Genomic DNA, 20,036 nt, shown 5'->3' with positions numbered 1-20,036 from the left:
TAAAGAAACAAACAAGTTTTATTAAAAAATAACATAAAAAAACAAAATTAAATTTTTACACTAAAACATACTTAACAAAAAAAAAATAAAGTTACTGACTAGAAACAAGTAGATTTTGGTAGCAGCCAAATACACTGCCTTAGCCATTTTACACTAAAACAATCTTGTTTATAATAATTTGAAGGTTTTTAACTGAAATTTCAAAATATAAAAAATATTGCTATTTAAAATAATAATATTTCTATAGTATTCTGTCTTTTAAGTTTTTAAACTAGTTTTCTTTTCATAGTAATTTTCTTCTACCATAAATAAAAGAAAGCACATAAATATCCACTCATTTAACAGGGGAAAGTTCTCACTATATTTTAAGAAAAAAAAGAAATCTTCCTGCTAAATTTGTACATTTGTTATAAAATATTTTTTCTTTGCTAACAAAATTGAGTATCAAAATACTCAATATAAAAATATATGTTCAGAAAATGATCTTTCTAAATTCTATACTAATCATATTCTTTCATTAAGATTACTATTTTCCAAATTCCTGAGTGATAACAATTTAAATAAACATGATTATTATTTATAATGCCAATCTTCGAAAGCTTTATTATGTGTTACATGGAAAATACAGAGTTATGTCCCATGTATAATATTACATGAATTACCTAATCATAAAGCACATAGAAAAAGGTTACAAAAATTAAAATTATATAACACTTAACAATATAACAAGTATATAAACTACTAAAAGTCAATATTTGACTTGGATAAATAAAAATAAAAATATTTATAAAAATACAGATAGCACATCCTGTGTAAAATTCATTTAACAAATAGTAAAACAAAAATAATATAAAGTTTATGTCTCACCTCCTCTGAAATATAATATGTTGACAGATATGACTTGCCTGTAATTTTGATAGAATATTGCAAATGTTGAAATGAAATGACAATACTTTCACATGAAAACATTGCAAAATATTTTAAGTTAATAAACCATGACTGAAGAAGCAGTGCCAAATAATATTCCTAAAAATGAATAGCCAATACAACCAAAAACCAAATATTAATGACTTTATCATGAGTGGTTCACTTTAAAACTTTCCATGAAATTATTTTTAAGAACACTATGCTTAAGATTCAAAGCCATTAAAATTAGAAAGATCATATCATAGGGAACATGTGTTTTAAGTTTAAAGTTGATTGGACGTCAACTTCATCAAAAACTTTAACAAGAAGTGGGGATAGATTGATGGATGAACAAAGGGATGGACGAGCAGGCACACAAACTGAAAAACATAATGCCCTTAGATGGGGCATAAAAAAAATTCTTGAACATTGTTCATAGGGTTACAACTAATAAAATATCAATGGCCTAGGTTAACAAGGAAAATAATTTCCACCTTTTGTTCATGTTTCTGAAAAGTAATACCTATGTCTCCTTTCAAATAAAAAATAAAAATACAACTGACAATTCACTCTGGAACTATCAACAATTAAAACATATTATGAAAAACCTAAATATAACTAAACACAAAAAAAAAAGATAAGTTTCTGACAATATCACAATAATAAGAACATTATCCAATATGGTTGCATACAAAAAGACTTCAGTAGTTAATAAAGAGGAGAAACAGAAGGTATTACAGGTATTTACAAAGAAAAGCAATAGAAAGAAAAGAAAGTGTATGTTTGAGGTTCTTTACTGTTAGAAACTTAAAGCTTGGAAAATAATATTATATAATTGTGCGTCATGTGTGTGGACTATATCAAAACATTTGAACATTTATATAAAAATAAAATTTACAAAATACACAAACAAACAAACTAAACAAACTCTTTAAAAATGTTTCACGAAACCCCAAAAGAATGTTTAACAACAATCTTAACAAAAATATGACATAATTTTCCATTTATACCAGTAATTCAGAAATTTTAAGAATGTATAAATTCTATTCTCTATTTTTTCTTTACGTCAGTTAATGAAAATAACTGTAATTTGCTGTCTGGATGTGAATAGATAAATTAGTGTTTATTGAATGTAATACCCCTCACTTCATATTTATTGGATAAATCAAAACAATGCAAAAATTTCTGAATTACCAGTACCAACTAAAAACAGTCAAATGACTGTCCATATAAAGTCAAATGACTGTTCATATAACCTTACAAAGGTTTATAAGATTACTGCACAAATTAGATAAGAGAACATAGCATACAAAGTTTTAAGATAATAAATTGTAACCAGTTTTTCATCACAAAGATTAATTTAACATATAAATTTGGAATATATACAATATTTGATTAGCTGAACAAATATGAATATGAGGCTTTTATATTCTTGGTATAAAACTACTATTGCACTTTTAACTATAGATTTGTGCAAACATGTAAAATTAAGAAGTTGAGCAACCTTTTAGACTAACAAGAAAAATAGATATATTGTAGTACTGACTCACTGTAACAAAGGTTAAAATTAACTTCCAAATTTCATGGTAATTCCCTGACGGTTTGACCAAAGATTTTTATGTCTAAAATAATGTTAAAACCTGTAACAGACTGAAACTAAAAATCTAAATATTTGCTGCAAGAATAAATATGTTTATCTATCAGTAAATGAGAAAAAAAAAACAATATTTTTTCCAAATTTTGCTCAACAGTTGAAAACTTTTTATCAAGAAGAATCATATGATCAATTTCTTTAAAATTTATGAAGCTTTGACAACATTATAAATGTCTCCCAAGAAAAAATTTAACCAAAATCTGTATTTCAAATGATTATGACATGAAAGTCAGAATTAAGGAACACAATGTCTTGCTAGAAACAAAAATAAATTTAGATTAAATGACTGAAACAAGCTTCTTAGTCAAGAAGGAAAAAAACATTCTTAGCCCCATAAGTACACTTATAATACAAATTCACAATAACAAGTGGTCATATGTTATAACTTATTCAATAACCATTCATATCAATTAGAAGAATTTTAAAACTCCATTCCTTCTTCTTGTGCAATTTCCTGAGATATTGCCAAGTATTCATCTTGCACATTTCTTCGCTCATCTTCATATACATTTTGACCTTGTGCTTTGAATTGTTCTATATTTTGACACTGAACATTGCCATTCTGTTCAATTTGGCACTGTACTTTATCAGAATTATGTCCAATTTGATGCTGTACATTTTGTCCCACTGCGTTATTGTTAGAATCAAAATTAAAATGCTGCTGTTGATCAGAAAAATTTGCCATGGGAATATTTGGCTGTGCATTGATAGGAATGCCGGAAGATAATTCCAGTAACGAATAATTTTCAGCTGACTCAGTGTTTCCATTGATGATATCAATTTGACTTTTCTCCACTGGAATGCTAGAAAGATTATGGTATTGCTCCAATGGAATTCCAGGCATACCAGGATTTTGCTCCTCTGAAATCCCAGGTAGATTAGGGCATTGCTCCTCTGGAATGCCAGGCATGTTAGGATTTTGCTCTACTTGATTCCCAGTTAAATAGGGATATTGTTCAATTGGCACTCCAGGCAGATAAGACTTTTGTTCTATAACTAGTGGAGTTCTGGTCAGATTGGTAAATTCTTTGTTGTTTACCATTTCCGATAAGTCAATATCAGAAGTTATAGATGTAATTTGATCATTCTCAAAATATCCTTCCTCCTCAAGCAGTCTGAAGGCATCAGTTAACATGTCATTGTTGGTAGGAGAGCCATTAGTCTTGGAAATTACAGTTGTTTTGTCAATATCTGGTTGCCCAATCTTTGTTTGGCAGCTTCTCAAGTTTGGATCGACAACTGATAAGGCATCATTTTGTAGTTGCCCCTCACTAGTATTGCAAGCTCTAAAACATGTGTCATTGGTGAGGCATGTTCTAAAATGTGGATTATCAAATGACATTCCAGGACTGTTTGGTTGGTTATTGGTGAGACAAGCTTTAAAATGTGGATCATCAAATGACATTCCAGTACTGTTTGGTTGGTTAGCGGTAAGGCATGCTCTTACATTTGGATCATCAAAATACAATCCAGTACTGTTGGCTTGGTGAGTGGAAAGACCAGTTCTAAAACTTGGATCATCAAATGGCATTCCAGTATAGTCTTGTTGGCTAGTAATGGTTGGACAAGCTCTAAAACTTGGATTCTCAAATGGCATTCCAGTTCTATCTTGTTGGCTACTTTTGGCTAGGCAAGCCCTAAAATTTGGATTCTCAAATGGCATTCCAAAACTATCTTGTTGGCTTCTATTGTTTAAACAAGCTCTAAAACTTGGATTATCAAATGGCATTCCAGTATAATTTTGTTGGCTAACATTGGTTAGGCAAGCTCTAAAATTAGGATTATCAAATGGCATTCCAGTACTATCTTGTTGGCTACTACTGGTTAGGCAAGCTCTAAAACTTGGATCATCAAATGACAAAGTAGATGAAGATGATGATGAATTGTTCTCTATAGCAAGTGAATTCTGGGAAATCAATGAAGCATTTTCAGAACAAGGTGTTAAATCATTAAACTGTGCATCTTCACTGGAGTAAACTGTATCACTAATGAAATTTTGTGTTACTTGCCTGCCAATCTGACAGTCAAAGAACGAAGACTGACCACTGGATGTGAACTGACCAAAAGAGAAATCAGAATTACTCTTCACCAAATTTAACATAACTGATTTTACATCTGACAGTTCATTTAATAAATGTTGTACCTCTGGCTCGTGGTACGATAATGTAACATCCTCTGTACTACAAAATAAGTTAACACTTTGCTCCATAGGAACCAACGATTTCTGAGTACTATCTGTATGACTATCTTCTAAAATCATCAGATCTTTAGAGGCAGGTCCTGAAAATATAAGATAACAAGAATGTGTCCATAGTACACGGATGCCCCACTCGCACTATCATTTTTTATGTTCAGTGGACCGTGAAAATTGGGGTTAAACCTTTAATTTGGAATTAAAATTAGAAAAATCATATCATAGGGAACATGTGTACTAAGTTTCAAGTTGATGTAACTTTAACTTCATCAAAAACTACCTTGACCAAAAACTTTAACCTGAACTTCGCACTATCATTTTCTATGTTCAGTGGACCGTGAAAATTGGGGTTAAACCTTTAATTTGGAATTAAAATTAGAACGATCATATCATGGGGAATATGTGTACTAAGTTTCAAGTTGATTGGACTTCAACTTCTTCAAAAACTACCTTGACCAAAAACTTTAACCTGAAGCGAAGGGACGCACAGACGGACGAACGAACGAACGATCGAACGAACGAACGGAGGCACAGACCAGAAAACATAATGCCCCTCTACTATCGTAGGTGGGGCATAAAAAATTTTGTAGTCTGTATCATCTTGACATGGCTCTGTACTTATACATCCAGTTATTGTGCTATAGTAAAAACATTTTTGTATTTTTGTCTTTCATTTTTGTTAATGTGCTTATAGATTAGACCGTTGGTTTTCCCGTTTGAATAGTTTTACACTACAAATTTTTGGGGCCCTTTATAGCTTGCTGTTCGGTGTGAGCCAAAGCTCCTTGTTGAAGACCGTTCTTTTACAAACTGTGAAATGGATGAGAAAGTTAACTCATTGGCACTCATACCCCCATCTTTTGATATCTTTAGTATCATGTCATAATGGTACTTTTATCTTATCTAATGCTAAAACTTCTGTTTCTAGATAAATAAGGAAAATCAGGTGGATGGGATTCACTTCAACACTACTTATGAGTTAAACATCATTAATTGAGAATTTAAAGCTAAAATAATGTGATCTAAGGACACCCCAGCTTGCAGAAAAACTCTTTAAAGGTAAATTTCAAATTCAATGTGTTTAAATAATAAAATAATTAGATTGTACAGTCACTATCACCATGGAACCAAAGAAAAAAAGAAGAGAAAACTCTTCAACAAAAATGTCAAAACCATTTCAATCTTACTTGACCATTTTATTTTCAAGATACTGCATTTTAATTTCGAAGTATACATTTGATATAATACACTCAAATATTAACCCAAGAAGTCAAAGGTAACTAAGAACTTTTGAAAGGGAATGCTAAAATCACACAAAACAAACTTAACCTGTATCTTAAGGCTAATGATGTTTAAGTTAATGATATGACGTTAGTTTCAAAATATTTGATCAAGTTGTATTTTCATTTTCTCCTCTTTAAACAAAGAATTCTTAATCATAATATTTTTTTCATTATCATATCTTTTATCAAAGGAGTTAATACAACTTTGACCTATAATGGCTTACTTTTATAAATTGTGACTTGGATGGAGAGTTGTCTCAATTGCACTCATACCACATCTTTTTATATCTATATATAGCATAATGCACTTACCGAGATCTAACCCAATACAGGATTTCATGATATTAATAGCTCGCCTATAGATTTCTCTGTTGTTTCTGTGAACCAATGATTTGATATGATGTCCGTAATGCCATTTTTCATCAAATATTTTATTGCAGATAATACAATGATATTGATGACTACTGTGTTTTTCCCTTCGATGCCCCAACCTCTCTTCCTGAAAAATAAATCATGTACAAAAGAAAATATTTGTAAAGTTTATCATCAGATTGAAGGCCATACAATGTCATTGGTTGGCTAAAAGATCAAAGCTTTCAGCACTATAATTTCATACTAAAATTTCTGACAAATGTGACTTTAACATTCTTGATGGTGATCTATAAGCTTCTTTCAATATGCATGTTTTCGATAACATCATTTTAATGAACATATCGGTATAATTTTCATTTTTACCATTGAATTGAAGTCTTTGCAAGTATTTTTTATTGTAATTTTATTAAGTATCATTTCACATTGATCTGTTTTTTATTGTCCATAATACCTCCTTCATTGGTGAGTTCTGCACTGATTTTATTATAACCTCTGTAACTTTTTATATGGTATTTAATGCCGCATTCAGCATTTTAGCTACCAGTATATTAAGATGGCCAGCTTTTATTATGGGAGGAAGTGAATCCAGGGAAACCCACCAACCATATGCTGTTAAGATCTGAGTTGAACACCAAACCATGAATAATGTTTGAACTCACACTTCAGAATTGCCAGGCAAACTATCATTGTAGATGCATTGCTTAGACCCCTATCAAGGGACCCCTTTGTTGTAGTTGTTTATATTTGTTTGCCTAATATCAGGAACCTGATTCTGACAAATAAGTGATGTATCCTGCATGTTTTTCTTTCTTTTGTATGTATGGTAGTCATTTCATGCAAATACTTGTGTACCTATTTCATTTAAATATATTCAAGATAAAATGAAATAACTTTTACCTTGTTTGAGAAAAGAAGTCCACACTTAGCACATCTGTAAGGGTGATGAATCTTTACATGGTGTTTAAACTGCCTGCTTGGAACTGTTTGCTTACAATAGGCACAGATCTTTGTTGCATATAACTTCTTCAGTGCTTCAGCCTTTAGTCTAACGATCTTCTGCTCTGAGGGTTCAGTCACTAAGCGAAAACAAACCTTGTCACCATTTGCCATTGTTTTCTTCTTAGATTTTGCACCTAATATCTTTTTTAACGACTTAGTTTTTGGTGTGGATAGAGACTTTAATGGTTTGTTAGATGATTTTTTCATAATATTTTTTTTAACCTTTTGCTTTTTTCCATTTTCTGACTTTTTCTGGTTATCCAGTTCTGTGACCGCATCACAACCCAAATTGTTCATCTGTTCAGGTAATTCCGCTGCAAGACTTATACTTTCAGTTGACCTTTCTTCCAAAGTACTACTTTTATTAAGCATTTTCCTGCATTTTGGTATTTTCTTCTTTTTTGTTTCTGGTGGTTTGTTTTTCATTTGATTTTCATCCATTTTATCCAAACTTTCCTCTGTATTCTCATTTGTTTCTTCTTGTCTACCATCAAACTCAAGTTTTCTTTTTGTTCCTTTACCTTTACTCTTTTTATTAGAAGAATCAGACTTTTTATGACAAAAGGATTCTGTACTTTTATCAATATCATCTTCCTTAGAAATGTCATTTATTTCTGGACAGATTGCATCAGTTTCATTCAATTTTTTCCCTGAAGTTTTTTTCTTTTTTAAATTTCCTTTTTTACTAGGAAGGTTAATTGTAGGGTTTTTTGAAACCTGTAATGCTCTGTTTCTTGTTATTCTTGGTACTAACATATCATCTGATTCTTTCAACTTTTTCCATTTCTTGGTATTTGTTGTTCCTTGAGATCTTAGCTCCATAGAATTATCACTTAAATTTTTACCTTTTTTTCTTTTCTTACTTTTTGTTATTGAACTATTTACATTCTCAATGTTCAGCTCATCATGATTTTGACTTTCATTTCCAAGGTGATCGGACTTGTCTCCAACTGCAATCATATCAATTGCACTATTATCTATATTCATCTCTTCTTTCCCTTGAACAACTGAGGTTTGACTGGAATATGAACACGTAGATTTAATCAATGTCCCAGTCTTAATACAAAGTTTCTGTGCAGTCTTTGTGACAATGAGTCGTCCTTTAGAAATGTCAATATTCAATCGTTCTAATATAGGAATTAACCATTTTCCTGGAGTTTTTTCTTCCACAACTGTTTTTTCTACCAATGGTATTGTATCACTATCACTATGTTCTAGATATTCATTAGAACCAGGACTTTGTGTATGGTTTGAAGCTGTGACTGTCTGATCCTCTGTTGATCCACTCTGCACAGTAGTATCAATAGGAACAGATCGGTCATTTTCAGTAGCTGCTGCAATAAGAAAAGGTAAAGAATGATGTTCTACTTTACTGTTCTGTTCTTGCCCATCACATATATCACTTTTAAGATTTTGTTCATGTTTGTCCTTTTCATTCTTTTGATCACCTTTAAGAATTTTTTCTTGGTTGTACTTTTCATCATCTACAAGATTATGTTCTTGTTTGTCCATCTGATGACCTTCAGGATTTTGTAATTTCTTGTCCTTTTTATCATCTTCAAGATTTTGTTCTTGTTTGTCCTTTTGCTCATCAAGATTTTTTAATTCCTCATGCCTTTTACAAACATCACCATTTTGTTCTTGCTTGTCCTTTTTATTGACTTTACAATTTTCTTCATGTTTGCCTTTTTTGTTGTTTTTTTGCTCTTCTTTATTATGATATAGACCATTTCCCCTCGGTTTGTTTATTCCTTTATCTTGTCCATTTTCCTCACTTTTATCTCCATTCAACATTTTCCCTCTAACATCATTCAGTAACTTATTTATGCGTTGGTCTATTTCATTTTCTAGTTCACTCTTCTGTAAAATTTCATCACTGCTGTGGTTATCATTAATCTTGTCAGATTTGACCTCACATGAGTTGTTCAGTATAGTCCTGTCAGATTTGACCTCACATGAACTGTTCTGTATAGTCCTGTCAGATTTGACCTCACACGAGCTGTTCAGTATAGTCCTGTTTGATTTGACCTCACACGAGCTGTTCAGTATAGTCCTCTTTTCAGAACAGGTTCCCGAGTCTGTGTTGTACAATGTCTGGGTCTCTACACTCTTATGACTTTCTCCTAAAGTTAAAAGGCCTGTTAATGCTTCTGATTCTTCTGGAGATATATCCTGTCTTTTGAGAGGGAGATCTTTCTGTTTGCTTGGTAACACATCCATAGAAATTTCAGGTCTTTTCAAAAAGCCTTTTAACTGTTCACTAACTGGCATTACAACTGAAGAATAATCTAACTTGTCTTCATCCTGTTTTTCAGTATCATCTATCAAATATTTTCTGTCTTTAGAGGCTTTGGTTACTTCTTTATTCAATTCTGTTGTTTTTGTCTTTGGCTCGCAATTATCTTTTGTTTCCCCAATGCTATCACAATTCTCACCATTATCTTCCTGCTTTTTCTCTAAACTGATAATCTCTTTTTGGGATTTTAAATTGTCTAAAATATTTTTTTGCTTCTCTTTTAATTCTTTGACCTTTGAAGGCTTGCAACATCTCTTTTTCTTCACATTGTCTGCATGCACAATATCTTTTTCAACCAAACTTGAAATTTCTTGTTTTTTCTTTCTAGCCTCTCCTTGTTCAACATCTTTACCAATGTTAGACGACTTTTGCCTGGTTCGAATGGTAGAATTTGAGAAACAATCTATAATTTTCTCATTATTATCTTTAATTTTTCCACTACATAAAAAGTTCATTGCTTCCTGGAACAGCTGATTTTCTGTTGGAGAAAAACGCTTCTTAGTCCTTGTTTTCTTAGTTGATAGAGTAGAACTACTCTCAGTATCTACCACTTTTTTCTTTAATAATTTTGTTGTTCCTTGGGGTAACATCAAATTATCTCCCTTGCCTGCATCTTCTTTTAAATTATCTGATTTTTTATCAATATTTGATATCTCATCTTTTCTTTTTTTACTGTCAATCTTCTTTGATGGTTCACCTATAGAATATTTTTCCTTATTACTATCAGTTTCCTCATGAAAGTTTGCTTCTTTTTGCAGTAAATCATTTTCATTTTGGATCTTACAACTTAATGAAGGATCTGTTTTAGAATTATTGGCTTTATTGTCAACAGAGTTATCTATTAGAAGAAGAGTTTCTCTTTGAAATAAATGTTTGTGGTTTTCATCTTTGGTGTTATCAGTCACTTTTGTCCTATTTCCACTACTTTCAGGATCAAACTCACTTTGTAAACTTTTCTTTGAATGATTTGACTTGCCCACTGCACAGTCTGTTTTATCCTCATTTTGGTCACTTTCACATGGTACCTCATCACTGTAGTCTCCTGGTACCCTTTCACTATAGTTGTCTGTACTGCTATCATCTTCAGACTCCCCCAATGACCAATCACATTCGTCATCTGAAACTGGAATAGAATTCAAATCTGACAATGTATCGTCCAATGAACTATTCAGCAATGATCTTATCTGATGAGTTTTTATGGTATCTTTCGCATAGTGACTGTCCAATGGAATAATCAATGGTGTGTCATCTGAAACTGTAATAGAATTCAAATCTGACAGTGTATCGTCCAATGAACTATTCAGCAATGATCTTATCTGATGAGTTTTTCTAGTATCTTTCTCATAGTGATTGTCCAATGGAATAATCTGAGGTGATTCCCTGCGGTCAGTGTCTATATCCTCTCCATCACTATCATCGTTTTCAGGAGAAGCTATAGAAGCTTGTAATATATGATGATGGTTAAATTCGTTCTCATTTAACTCTAAGTCCATCTTGTCTAAAAATTCTTTGCGAATTGTTGGTTTTGGGATTTCATCAAGATATCTTATAACCCATGGTGTTAGAATCTCTGTGTTGTCATGATTGTATTTCTCATCACAAAGCATTCTCATGTGTTTATTTGTGGCAACAATGTCAGGGGCAAAATCTAGTCTTTTGGGGGAGTTGTTATTGTTCTCATCTCTGTCTGCATCATCTTCGTAGGCATAGCAACCAAGAGGTAAAGCAAGGGGACAATATCCTAATTCTAAGAAACTAAAATCTTTACCAGTGGATTGAATTTTTGGTGACATTTTTGAAGGTGTTGGAGTCTTGCAGTTATTGTTACCCTGTACACCTGTTTTCTCTGTTATATTGTTGGAACCTTTGCTGTCACAATTTATTTCCTTGTTATATGAAACTGACATACTCTGGGGAATGTCCCTTTGTAAAATTAAACATTTATCTTCAAACTCATCTTCATAGTTTTCTTTAACAGACTTTTCATCTTTCTCATCTGGCAGCAATCTATCATCTTCAGAATTTTCTGCACTGGAAAATAAACAATCGTCACTAATTTTGTCAGTATGAAGTGAGTTAGATTCTTTATTTAATTTGTCTGGAGTCTGACTGGAGTAAGATTTTTCAAGCAAGTCAGATGTTTTCCTGTTTTCATCCAGGTGTGTGTTCTCATCCATGAGATCAGTGTTTTCAGTCACATTGCTATTATCACATCTAGTCCTTGTGCTGTCAGTGTCAAATACACAGGTAAAAATGTTTCTATCATTAGCATTGGAATTGCATGACAAAGGTTTATCACTGGATTGAGTCGTTTCTAGAGTGGCAGGCTTTTCATTTGTTTCTTTTGTATATTTTACAGTTTTGCTCAGAATAGGACTTGTCTTTGAAAAGTTTGAACTTCTTTGACATTGCATATGTTTAACTCTTCCATTTTGGGAATTATCTTGGTAGGTGTCAATTGATTTGGCCTGGATTCTTGTTTCTACAACCTGTTTGCTCTCAGCTTTGTTTGGTTTAATCTGCTGCTTCTCAGTTTGTCTCCCATGCTTGTACTCATCTATGCTTAATTTATTAGGCTGATTTTTTGATTGTCTAACAAGATTATAATCATCCTTGTTTGCTGAAATGGTTTGGTTTAACTTTTGTCCATCAAGTTTGTTGTCATTGTTGCTTGCTTTATCCCCTTGGTTCCTTGCAATGATCTTTTCCTCAAAGTGTTTATTCCTCCTTAAGTCAAACATAGCTTTAACAACATCTACAAGAGCCTGTCTGAATCCTGTATCTTTAGAGGATACCTCTTTTCTGTCTTGACAGGAGTTTTCAGAACTTTCATTTTCTCTACATGGATTTTTTCTTGGACATTCTGGATTTATACTTTGTAACTTATCAAGACTTTGATTACAATCCACATTCTTTCGATCATGAAGCAAAGGTCCGCTTTGTGAGTAACTATGATTATTTGTTGTACATATTTCAACATTTTGATGGAAGCTGTTTGTATTTAGTGCATCATTACTTATGATAGAATTTTGTTTACATGCCTCAAGGTGTGGATCACAATTCTTTGTATTTGAGTGGATATATATAGATCTGGCAGAATTCTGTTTACTTGCCTCAAGGCGTGGATCACAATTCTTTGTATTTGGTTGGATATTCAAAGAATTGGCAGAACTCTGTTTATGTGCCTCAAGGCGTGGATCATAATTCTTTGTATTTGAGTGGATTTCCATAGATCTGGTAGTATTTTCGTTAACTGCCTCAAGGTGTGGATCACAATTCTTTGTATTTGGGTGGATATATATAGATCTGGCAGAACTCTGTTTACATGCCTCAAGGCGTGGATCACAATTCTTTGTATTTGAGTGGATATTCATAGAATTGGCTGAATTCTGTTTCTGTGCTTCAAGGCATGGATCACAATTCTTTTTACTTGAGGAATGGATATTCATAGAATTGGCAAAATTCTGTTTCTGTGCTTCAAGTCGTGGATCACAATTCTTTGTATTTGGGTGGAGTTTCAAAGAATTGGCAGAACTCTGTTTACATGCCTCAAGGCGTGGATCAAAATTCTTTGTATTTGAGTGAATATTCATAGAATTGGCAGAACTCTGTTTACATGCCTCAAGGTGTGGATCACAATTATTTGTATTTGAGTGGATATTCAAAGAATTGGCTGAACTCTGTTTACATGCCTCAAGGCGTGGATCACAATTCTTTGTATTTGAGTGGATATTCATAGAATTGGCAGAACTCTGTTTACGTGCCTCAAGGCGTGGATCAAAATTCTTTGTATTTGAGTGGATGTTCATAGAATTGGCAGAACTCTGTTTACGTGCCTCAAGGCGTGGATCACAATTCTTTGTATTTGAGTGGATATTCAAAGAATTGGCTGAATTCTGTTTCTGTGCTTCAAGGCATGGATCACAATTCTTTTTACGTGAGGCATGGATATTCATAGATCTGACAGAACTCTCTGCAAGTGGCTCAAGGGATGGATCACTATTCTTTGTATTTGCGGAGTGGATATTCTCAGATCTGGTAGAATTCTCTTCAAGTGCCTCAAGGCATGAATCACAATTCTTTTTATTTGAGGAGTCCATTTCTATGTTTCTCCCAGAATTCAGTGTTTTCAATTGTTGGTGTGTCTGGTGGTATGGATCATCAGTATTTGTTTTCTGTAAATCAGAAGATTTAGTTTTACACAAATTCTGTTTTTGCCACTGTTTTAATGCCAGATTATAAGATGCCTCTGCACTTTGTGCTGTTTGAATCCCTACTTGACCTTCACTATCTGTACTTGGTGCTGTCTGGGTCCTAACTTGACCGTCAATCACACATTCTGATGATGACTTTACATTAACCTGCTGATGACCAGTTGCTTTGTATTGGTTTTCATTTTCTCTTGACTTTCCAGTAACCATTTTTCCATTATCTACAATTATTTTGCTTTCTACAGTTGGAACATTGGCAGAAATAGCGAAGTTCTTTTTCTCCATTGGTTCATTTTCAGGAATATTTATTTTATCTGCATTCATACATTGAACAGATTGACCAGATGAAGTTGAAGAGCATAATATATTTGATTTTGTTTTATCAACCACACTTTCCAAATGTTTACTTTTATCTATTGTCTGTGATTTTTTGTCAGGTTGTTTAGCTTCAGTAGTCATGGTAATAGTAGAGCCTTCAATTCTAAAATTCTTTTTATTTTTGTCAGCCTCAATTTGAAGTTTCTCTTTTTCTTTTTCTTTGTTTATCAAATCTCTTAATGCTCTCTGTAACAATGTAGACTCTTTGACCAATTTGGACTTTACCTGATGATTCAATGATGCTTGTTGTTCAATTTTAGTTCTCAGATGTTGGTTGATCAGTTTGGATTCTACATCAGAATTCAAGGCAGACTGTTTTTCTGACCTATCTGTACTAACAGTGTTATTGCCATTAGAATTTCTGGCTATTCTCAATGAATTGATGTATGAATTCCTCTGAAATGGACATACATTTGAATTTTGAAATCTTTGACCTTCATCTGAAGCAGAATTTGTCTGTAATACTTTCAGTCTTTCCGTGGAGCTATCTCTTTGACAGTTTGTGTAGTATGCTGCATTAGTATGATTCTCATCTTCATATGAAAAATTGTCTGTGTTCTTACGACTGTAGGAATGGTCATCTAAACCATTGAAACTTTGATCAATATCTATAGAATTATTGTTGATGAAATCGGACAGAGCCACACGAGACTGGGACATGGTCTGTCTTGTCTGCTGTTCTCCTCCATTCATGACTTGACTGCATAACCTATCATTAGATTCAAACTCTTGTACAAGTTGCTGCTTCCCACAAATAGCATTGTTATCTATGGACGAGTTCGTATGTGAATTATTAAATATGTTTCCAGGCAACATGTTATTTTGCACATAATTCTCTTCATTATCAATCATAAAACGATTTGAATTTCCTGTGCTACTTGAGTCCAGCCTTTGATGCATAAGCCTCCTTTGTGCCATTGTTCGACAGCCACTAGGATGATTGCTAATGGATGATCTCCGAGGGGAGGGAAACATATAATAGAATTCCTGAGTCTGACAAAGCATTCTCCGACATCTAATAATCTGTGCACTTGGACTGCATCCTTGACCTTGGGTCTGCATTATATTGACATTGGTATTGTGACCTTGGCCTTGTATTATATTGACATTGGTATTGTGACTTTGACCTTGGTCCATGTTTGTATTTCCAGTCTGTTTATATAGCACTGGAGATGTACAATTCTGTTGATTCTGAGCATTCAATATCTGGAATCTGTTCTGTTGCAATAGCAAATGTGGAGGCTCAGGACATTCTCTCCTGTCAAAACCTCTGGGTCTGTACATAATCTGAAAAGAAATAACATAAATTATTCTCTCCTGTCAAAACCTCTGGGTCTGTACATAATCTTAAAAAACACAATATAAAATTGATAATCGCTAATGAAAGAATAAAGTGAAAATGGGAAGTAGATTTTTGGTAAACAATAATCATCCTATTTGTTATCTTATTAAAAACTAAAGAATCTTAGTGAGCGTGTTCACATACCCCATGCTGCTACGCCCCCACATCATCACTGGACAAACAAGAATGTGTCCATAGTACATGTATGCCCCACTCCCACTATCATTTTCTATGTTCAGTGGACCGTGAAATTGGGGTCAAAACTTTAATTTGGAATTAAAATTAGAAAGATCATATCATAGGGAACATGTGTACTAAGTTTCAAGTTGATGTAACTTTAACTTGATCAAAAACTACCTTGACCAAAAACTTTAACCTGAACTTTGCACTATCATTTTCTATGTTCAGTGGACCATGAAATTGGGGTCAAAACTATAATTTGGCATTAAAATTAGAAAGATCATATCATGAGGAACATGTGTATTAAGTTTCAAGTTGATTGGACTTCAGCTTCATCAAAAACTACCTCGACCAAAAACTTTAACCGGACGGACAAACGGAGGCACAAAGGGATATGTTCTACTGTATATTGGTGAATGAAATGTTGGATATGTTCTACTGTATATTTGTGAAATGCTGGATATGTTCTACTGTATATTTGTGAAATGCTGGATACGTTATACTGTATATTTGTGAAATGCTGCATATGTTCTACTGTGTATTTGTGAAATGCTGGATATGTTCTACTGTATTTTAGTGAAATGCTGGATATGTTCTACTGTATATTGGTGAAATGCTAGATATGTTCTACTGTGTATTTCTGAAATGCTGTATATGTTCTACTGTATTTTAGTGAAATGCTGGATATGTTCTACTGTATATTGGTGAAATGCTGGATATGTTCTACTGTGTATTTGTGAAATGCTGGATATGTTCTACTGTATTTTAGTGAAATGCTGGATATTCTATTGTGTATTGGTGAAATGCTGCATATGTTCTACTGTGTATTTGTGAAATGCTGGATATGTTCTACTGTATTTTAGTGAAATGCTGGATATGTTCTACTGTGTATTTGTGAAATGCTGTATATGTTCTACTGTATTTTAGTGAAATGCTGGATATGTTCTACTGTATTTGAGTAAAATGCTGGTATGTTCTACTGTATTTTAGTGAAATGCTGGATATGTTCTATTGTGTATTGGTGAAATGCTGGATATGTTCTACTGTGTATTTGTGAAATGCTGGATATGTTCTACTGTATATTTGTGAAATGTTGGATATGTTCTACTGTGTATTTGTGAAATGCTGGATATGTTCTATTGTGTAGAAATGCTGGATACGTTCTATTGTGTATTTGTGAAATGCTGGATATGTACTATTGTGAGAAATGCTGGATATGTTCTACTGTATATTTGTGAAATGCTGGATATGTTCTACTGTGTATTTGTGAAATGCTGGATATGTTCTACTGTATATTTGTGAAATGCTGGATATGTTCTACTGTGTATTTGTGAAATGCTGAATATGTTCTATTGTGTAGAAATGCTGGATACGTTCTATTGTGTATTTGTGAAATGCTGGATATGTACTATTGTGAGAAATGCTGGATATGTTCTATTGTGTAGAAATGCTGGATACGTTCTACTGTGTATTTGTGAAATGCTGGATATGTACTATTGTGAGAAATGCTGGATACGTTCTACTGTGTATTTGTGAAATGCTGGATATGTACTATTGTGAGAAATGCTGGATATATTCTTTTGTATATTTGTGAAATGCTGGATATGTTCTATTGTGTATTTGTGAAATGCTGGATATGTTCTATTGTATATTTGTGAAATGCAATCTGGATATGTTCGACTTTAAATTTGTGAAATGCTGGATATGTTCTACTGTGTATTTGTGAAAACCTGAATATGTTCTATTGTGTATTTTTGTAAACTGCTGGATATGTTCTATTGTGTATTTGTGAAATGCTAGATATGTTTTATTGTGTATTTGTGAAACACTGGATATGTTCTATTGTGTATTTGTGAAATGCTAGATATGTTTTATTGTGTATTTGTGAAACACTGGATATGTTCTACTGTATATTTATGAAATGCTGGATATGTTCTACTGTGTATTTGTGAAATGCTGGATATGTTCTATTGTGTATTTGTGAAATGCTGGATATGTTCTACTGTATATTTGTGAAATGCTGGATATGTTCTATTGTGTATTTGTGAAATGCTGGATATGTTCTACTGTATATTTGTGAAATGTTGAATATGTTCTACTGTGTATTTGTGAAATGCTGGATATGTTCTATTGTGTATTTGTGAAATGCTGGATATGTTCTACTGTATATTTGTGAAATGTTGGATATGTTCTACTGTGTATTTGTGAAATGCTGGATATGTTCTATTGTGTAGAAATGCTGGATACGTTCTACTGTGTATTTGTGAAATGCTGGATATGAACTATTGTGAGAAATGCTGGATAGGTTCTATTGTGAGAAATGCTGGATATGTACTATTTGTGAGAAATGCTGGATATGTTCTATTGTGAGAAATGCTGGATATGTTCTGTTCTATTGTGTAGAAATGCTGGATACGTTCTACTGTGTATTTGTGAAATTCTGGATTACTATTGTGAGAAATGCTGGATATATTCTTTTGTATATTTGTGAAATGCTGGATATGTTCTATTGTGTATTTGTGAAATGCTGGATATGTTCTATTGTGTATTTGTGAAATGCAATCTGGATATGTTCAACTTTAAATTTGTGAAATGCTGGATATGTTCTACTGTGTATTTGTGAAATCCTGAATATGTTCTATTGTGTATTTTTGTGAAATGCTGGATATGTTCTATTGTGTATTTGTGAAATGCAATCTGGATATGTTCTATTGTGTATTTGTGAAATGCAATCTGGATATGTTCAACTTTAAATTTGTGAAATGCTGGATATGTTCAATTGTGTATTTGTGAAAATGCTAGATATGTTTTACTGTGTATTTGTGAAACACTGGATATGTTCTATTGTGTATTTGTGAAATGCTAGATATGTTTTATTGTGTCTTTGTGAAACACTGGATATGTTCTATTGTGTATTTGTGAAATGCTGGATTTGTTCTATTGTATATTTGTGAAATGCAATCTGGATATGTTCAACTTTAAATTTGTGAAATGCTGGATATGTTCTACTGTGTATTTGTGAAATGCTGGATATGCTCTATTGTGTATTTGTGAAAAACTGGATATGTTCTTCTGTATACTTGTGAAATGCAATCTGGATATATGTTCTACATTAAATTTGTGAAATGCAATGTCCAAGCCATAATTGTCAACATAAATTAAAAGCTAACTCCTTCAGCAAGTCATAATAAAACTCAATTATGTTCCAATGATCCAGGTCAGTAGGCATAAAAAGAACAAAGTCTAGAAAAATGTTAGATTTGAGATTGAGGGTAGGAAGGAAAGAAGGAATGTATGAATGAATTACTATCTATAATAATCTTAAAGATAATAACAAAAAACGGCTAAAAATTCCATAAAATTATCAATTCAGGGACAGCAACCTAACAATAGGTTGTCGGATTCATCTGAAAATTGATGAGGGGATAGATTTTAATCGGATATTCATTTTTACCCCTCTCAGATTTGTCCTAAATGATTTAGTTTTAGAGATATAAGCCAAAAACTGCATATGATCTATTTCTAGCCATGTCGGCCATGTTGGTTGGCAGGCTGGGTCATCGGACACATTTTTTAAATTAGATACCCTAGTTACAAGTTACAAAAAAATGTTAAAAATTGAGTATAAAGAGCAATAACTCCTAAAGGGGTTGACTGACAATTTTACTATCTATAATAATCTTCAAGATAATAACAAACTAGAGGCTCTAAAGAGCCTGTGTCACTCACCTTGTTCATTGTGCATATTAAACAAAGGACACATGACAAAATTGTGTTTTGGTGTTAGTGATGTGTTTGTAGATCTTACTTTACTGGACATTCTTGCTGCTTACAATTATCTCCATCTATAATTAATTTGGCCCAGAAGTGACAGTTGAAAATTTTGTAACAATTTACAAAAAATTACAAAACTTACAAAAATTATTAAAAATTGACTATAACTCCTTAAGGGGTCAATTGACCATTTTGGTCATGTTGACTAATTTGTTGTTCTTACTTTGCTGTACATTATTGCTGTTTACAGTTTATCTTTATCTATAATAATATTCCAGATAATAACCAAAAGCTGCAAAATTTTCTTAAAATTACCAATTCAGCAACCCAACAAAAAGTTGTCCGATTGGTCTGAAAATTTCAGGGCAGATAGATCTTGACCTAATGAACAATTTTATCCACAGCAGATTTGCTCTAAATGCTTTGGTTTCAGAGATATGAACCAAA

The 20,036-nt window shown here is 32.7% G+C and overlaps 1 protein-coding gene across 1 annotated transcript in view; it reads right to left on the bottom strand.

The window, feature by feature from the left end:
* Positions 1 to 20,036, bottom strand: part of LOC139522677 (extracellular matrix-binding protein ebh-like) — a 39,005-nt gene continuing 18,969 nt past the window's right edge. The window contains exons 2-4 of the mRNA XM_071316144.1: positions 7,307 to 15,580; positions 6,350 to 6,536; positions 1 to 4,840 (exon numbers count right to left, since the gene is read on the bottom strand). Coding sequence (XP_071172245.1) covers positions 2,982 to 4,840; positions 6,350 to 6,536; positions 7,307 to 15,577 — 10,317 coding nt within the window. The 5' untranslated portion in view covers positions 15,578 to 15,580 and the 3' untranslated portion in view covers positions 1 to 2,981. The remainder of the gene's footprint in view (positions 4,841 to 6,349; positions 6,537 to 7,306; positions 15,581 to 20,036) is intronic.

The sequence above is a fragment of the Mytilus edulis genome, chromosome 5 (assembly GCF_963676685.1).
Source record: "Mytilus edulis chromosome 5, xbMytEdul2.2, whole genome shotgun sequence".
NCBI classification, from domain to species: Eukaryota; Metazoa; Mollusca; class Bivalvia; order Mytilida; family Mytilidae; genus Mytilus; species Mytilus edulis.
This window is presented reverse-complemented; position numbering and strand designations above follow the sequence as displayed.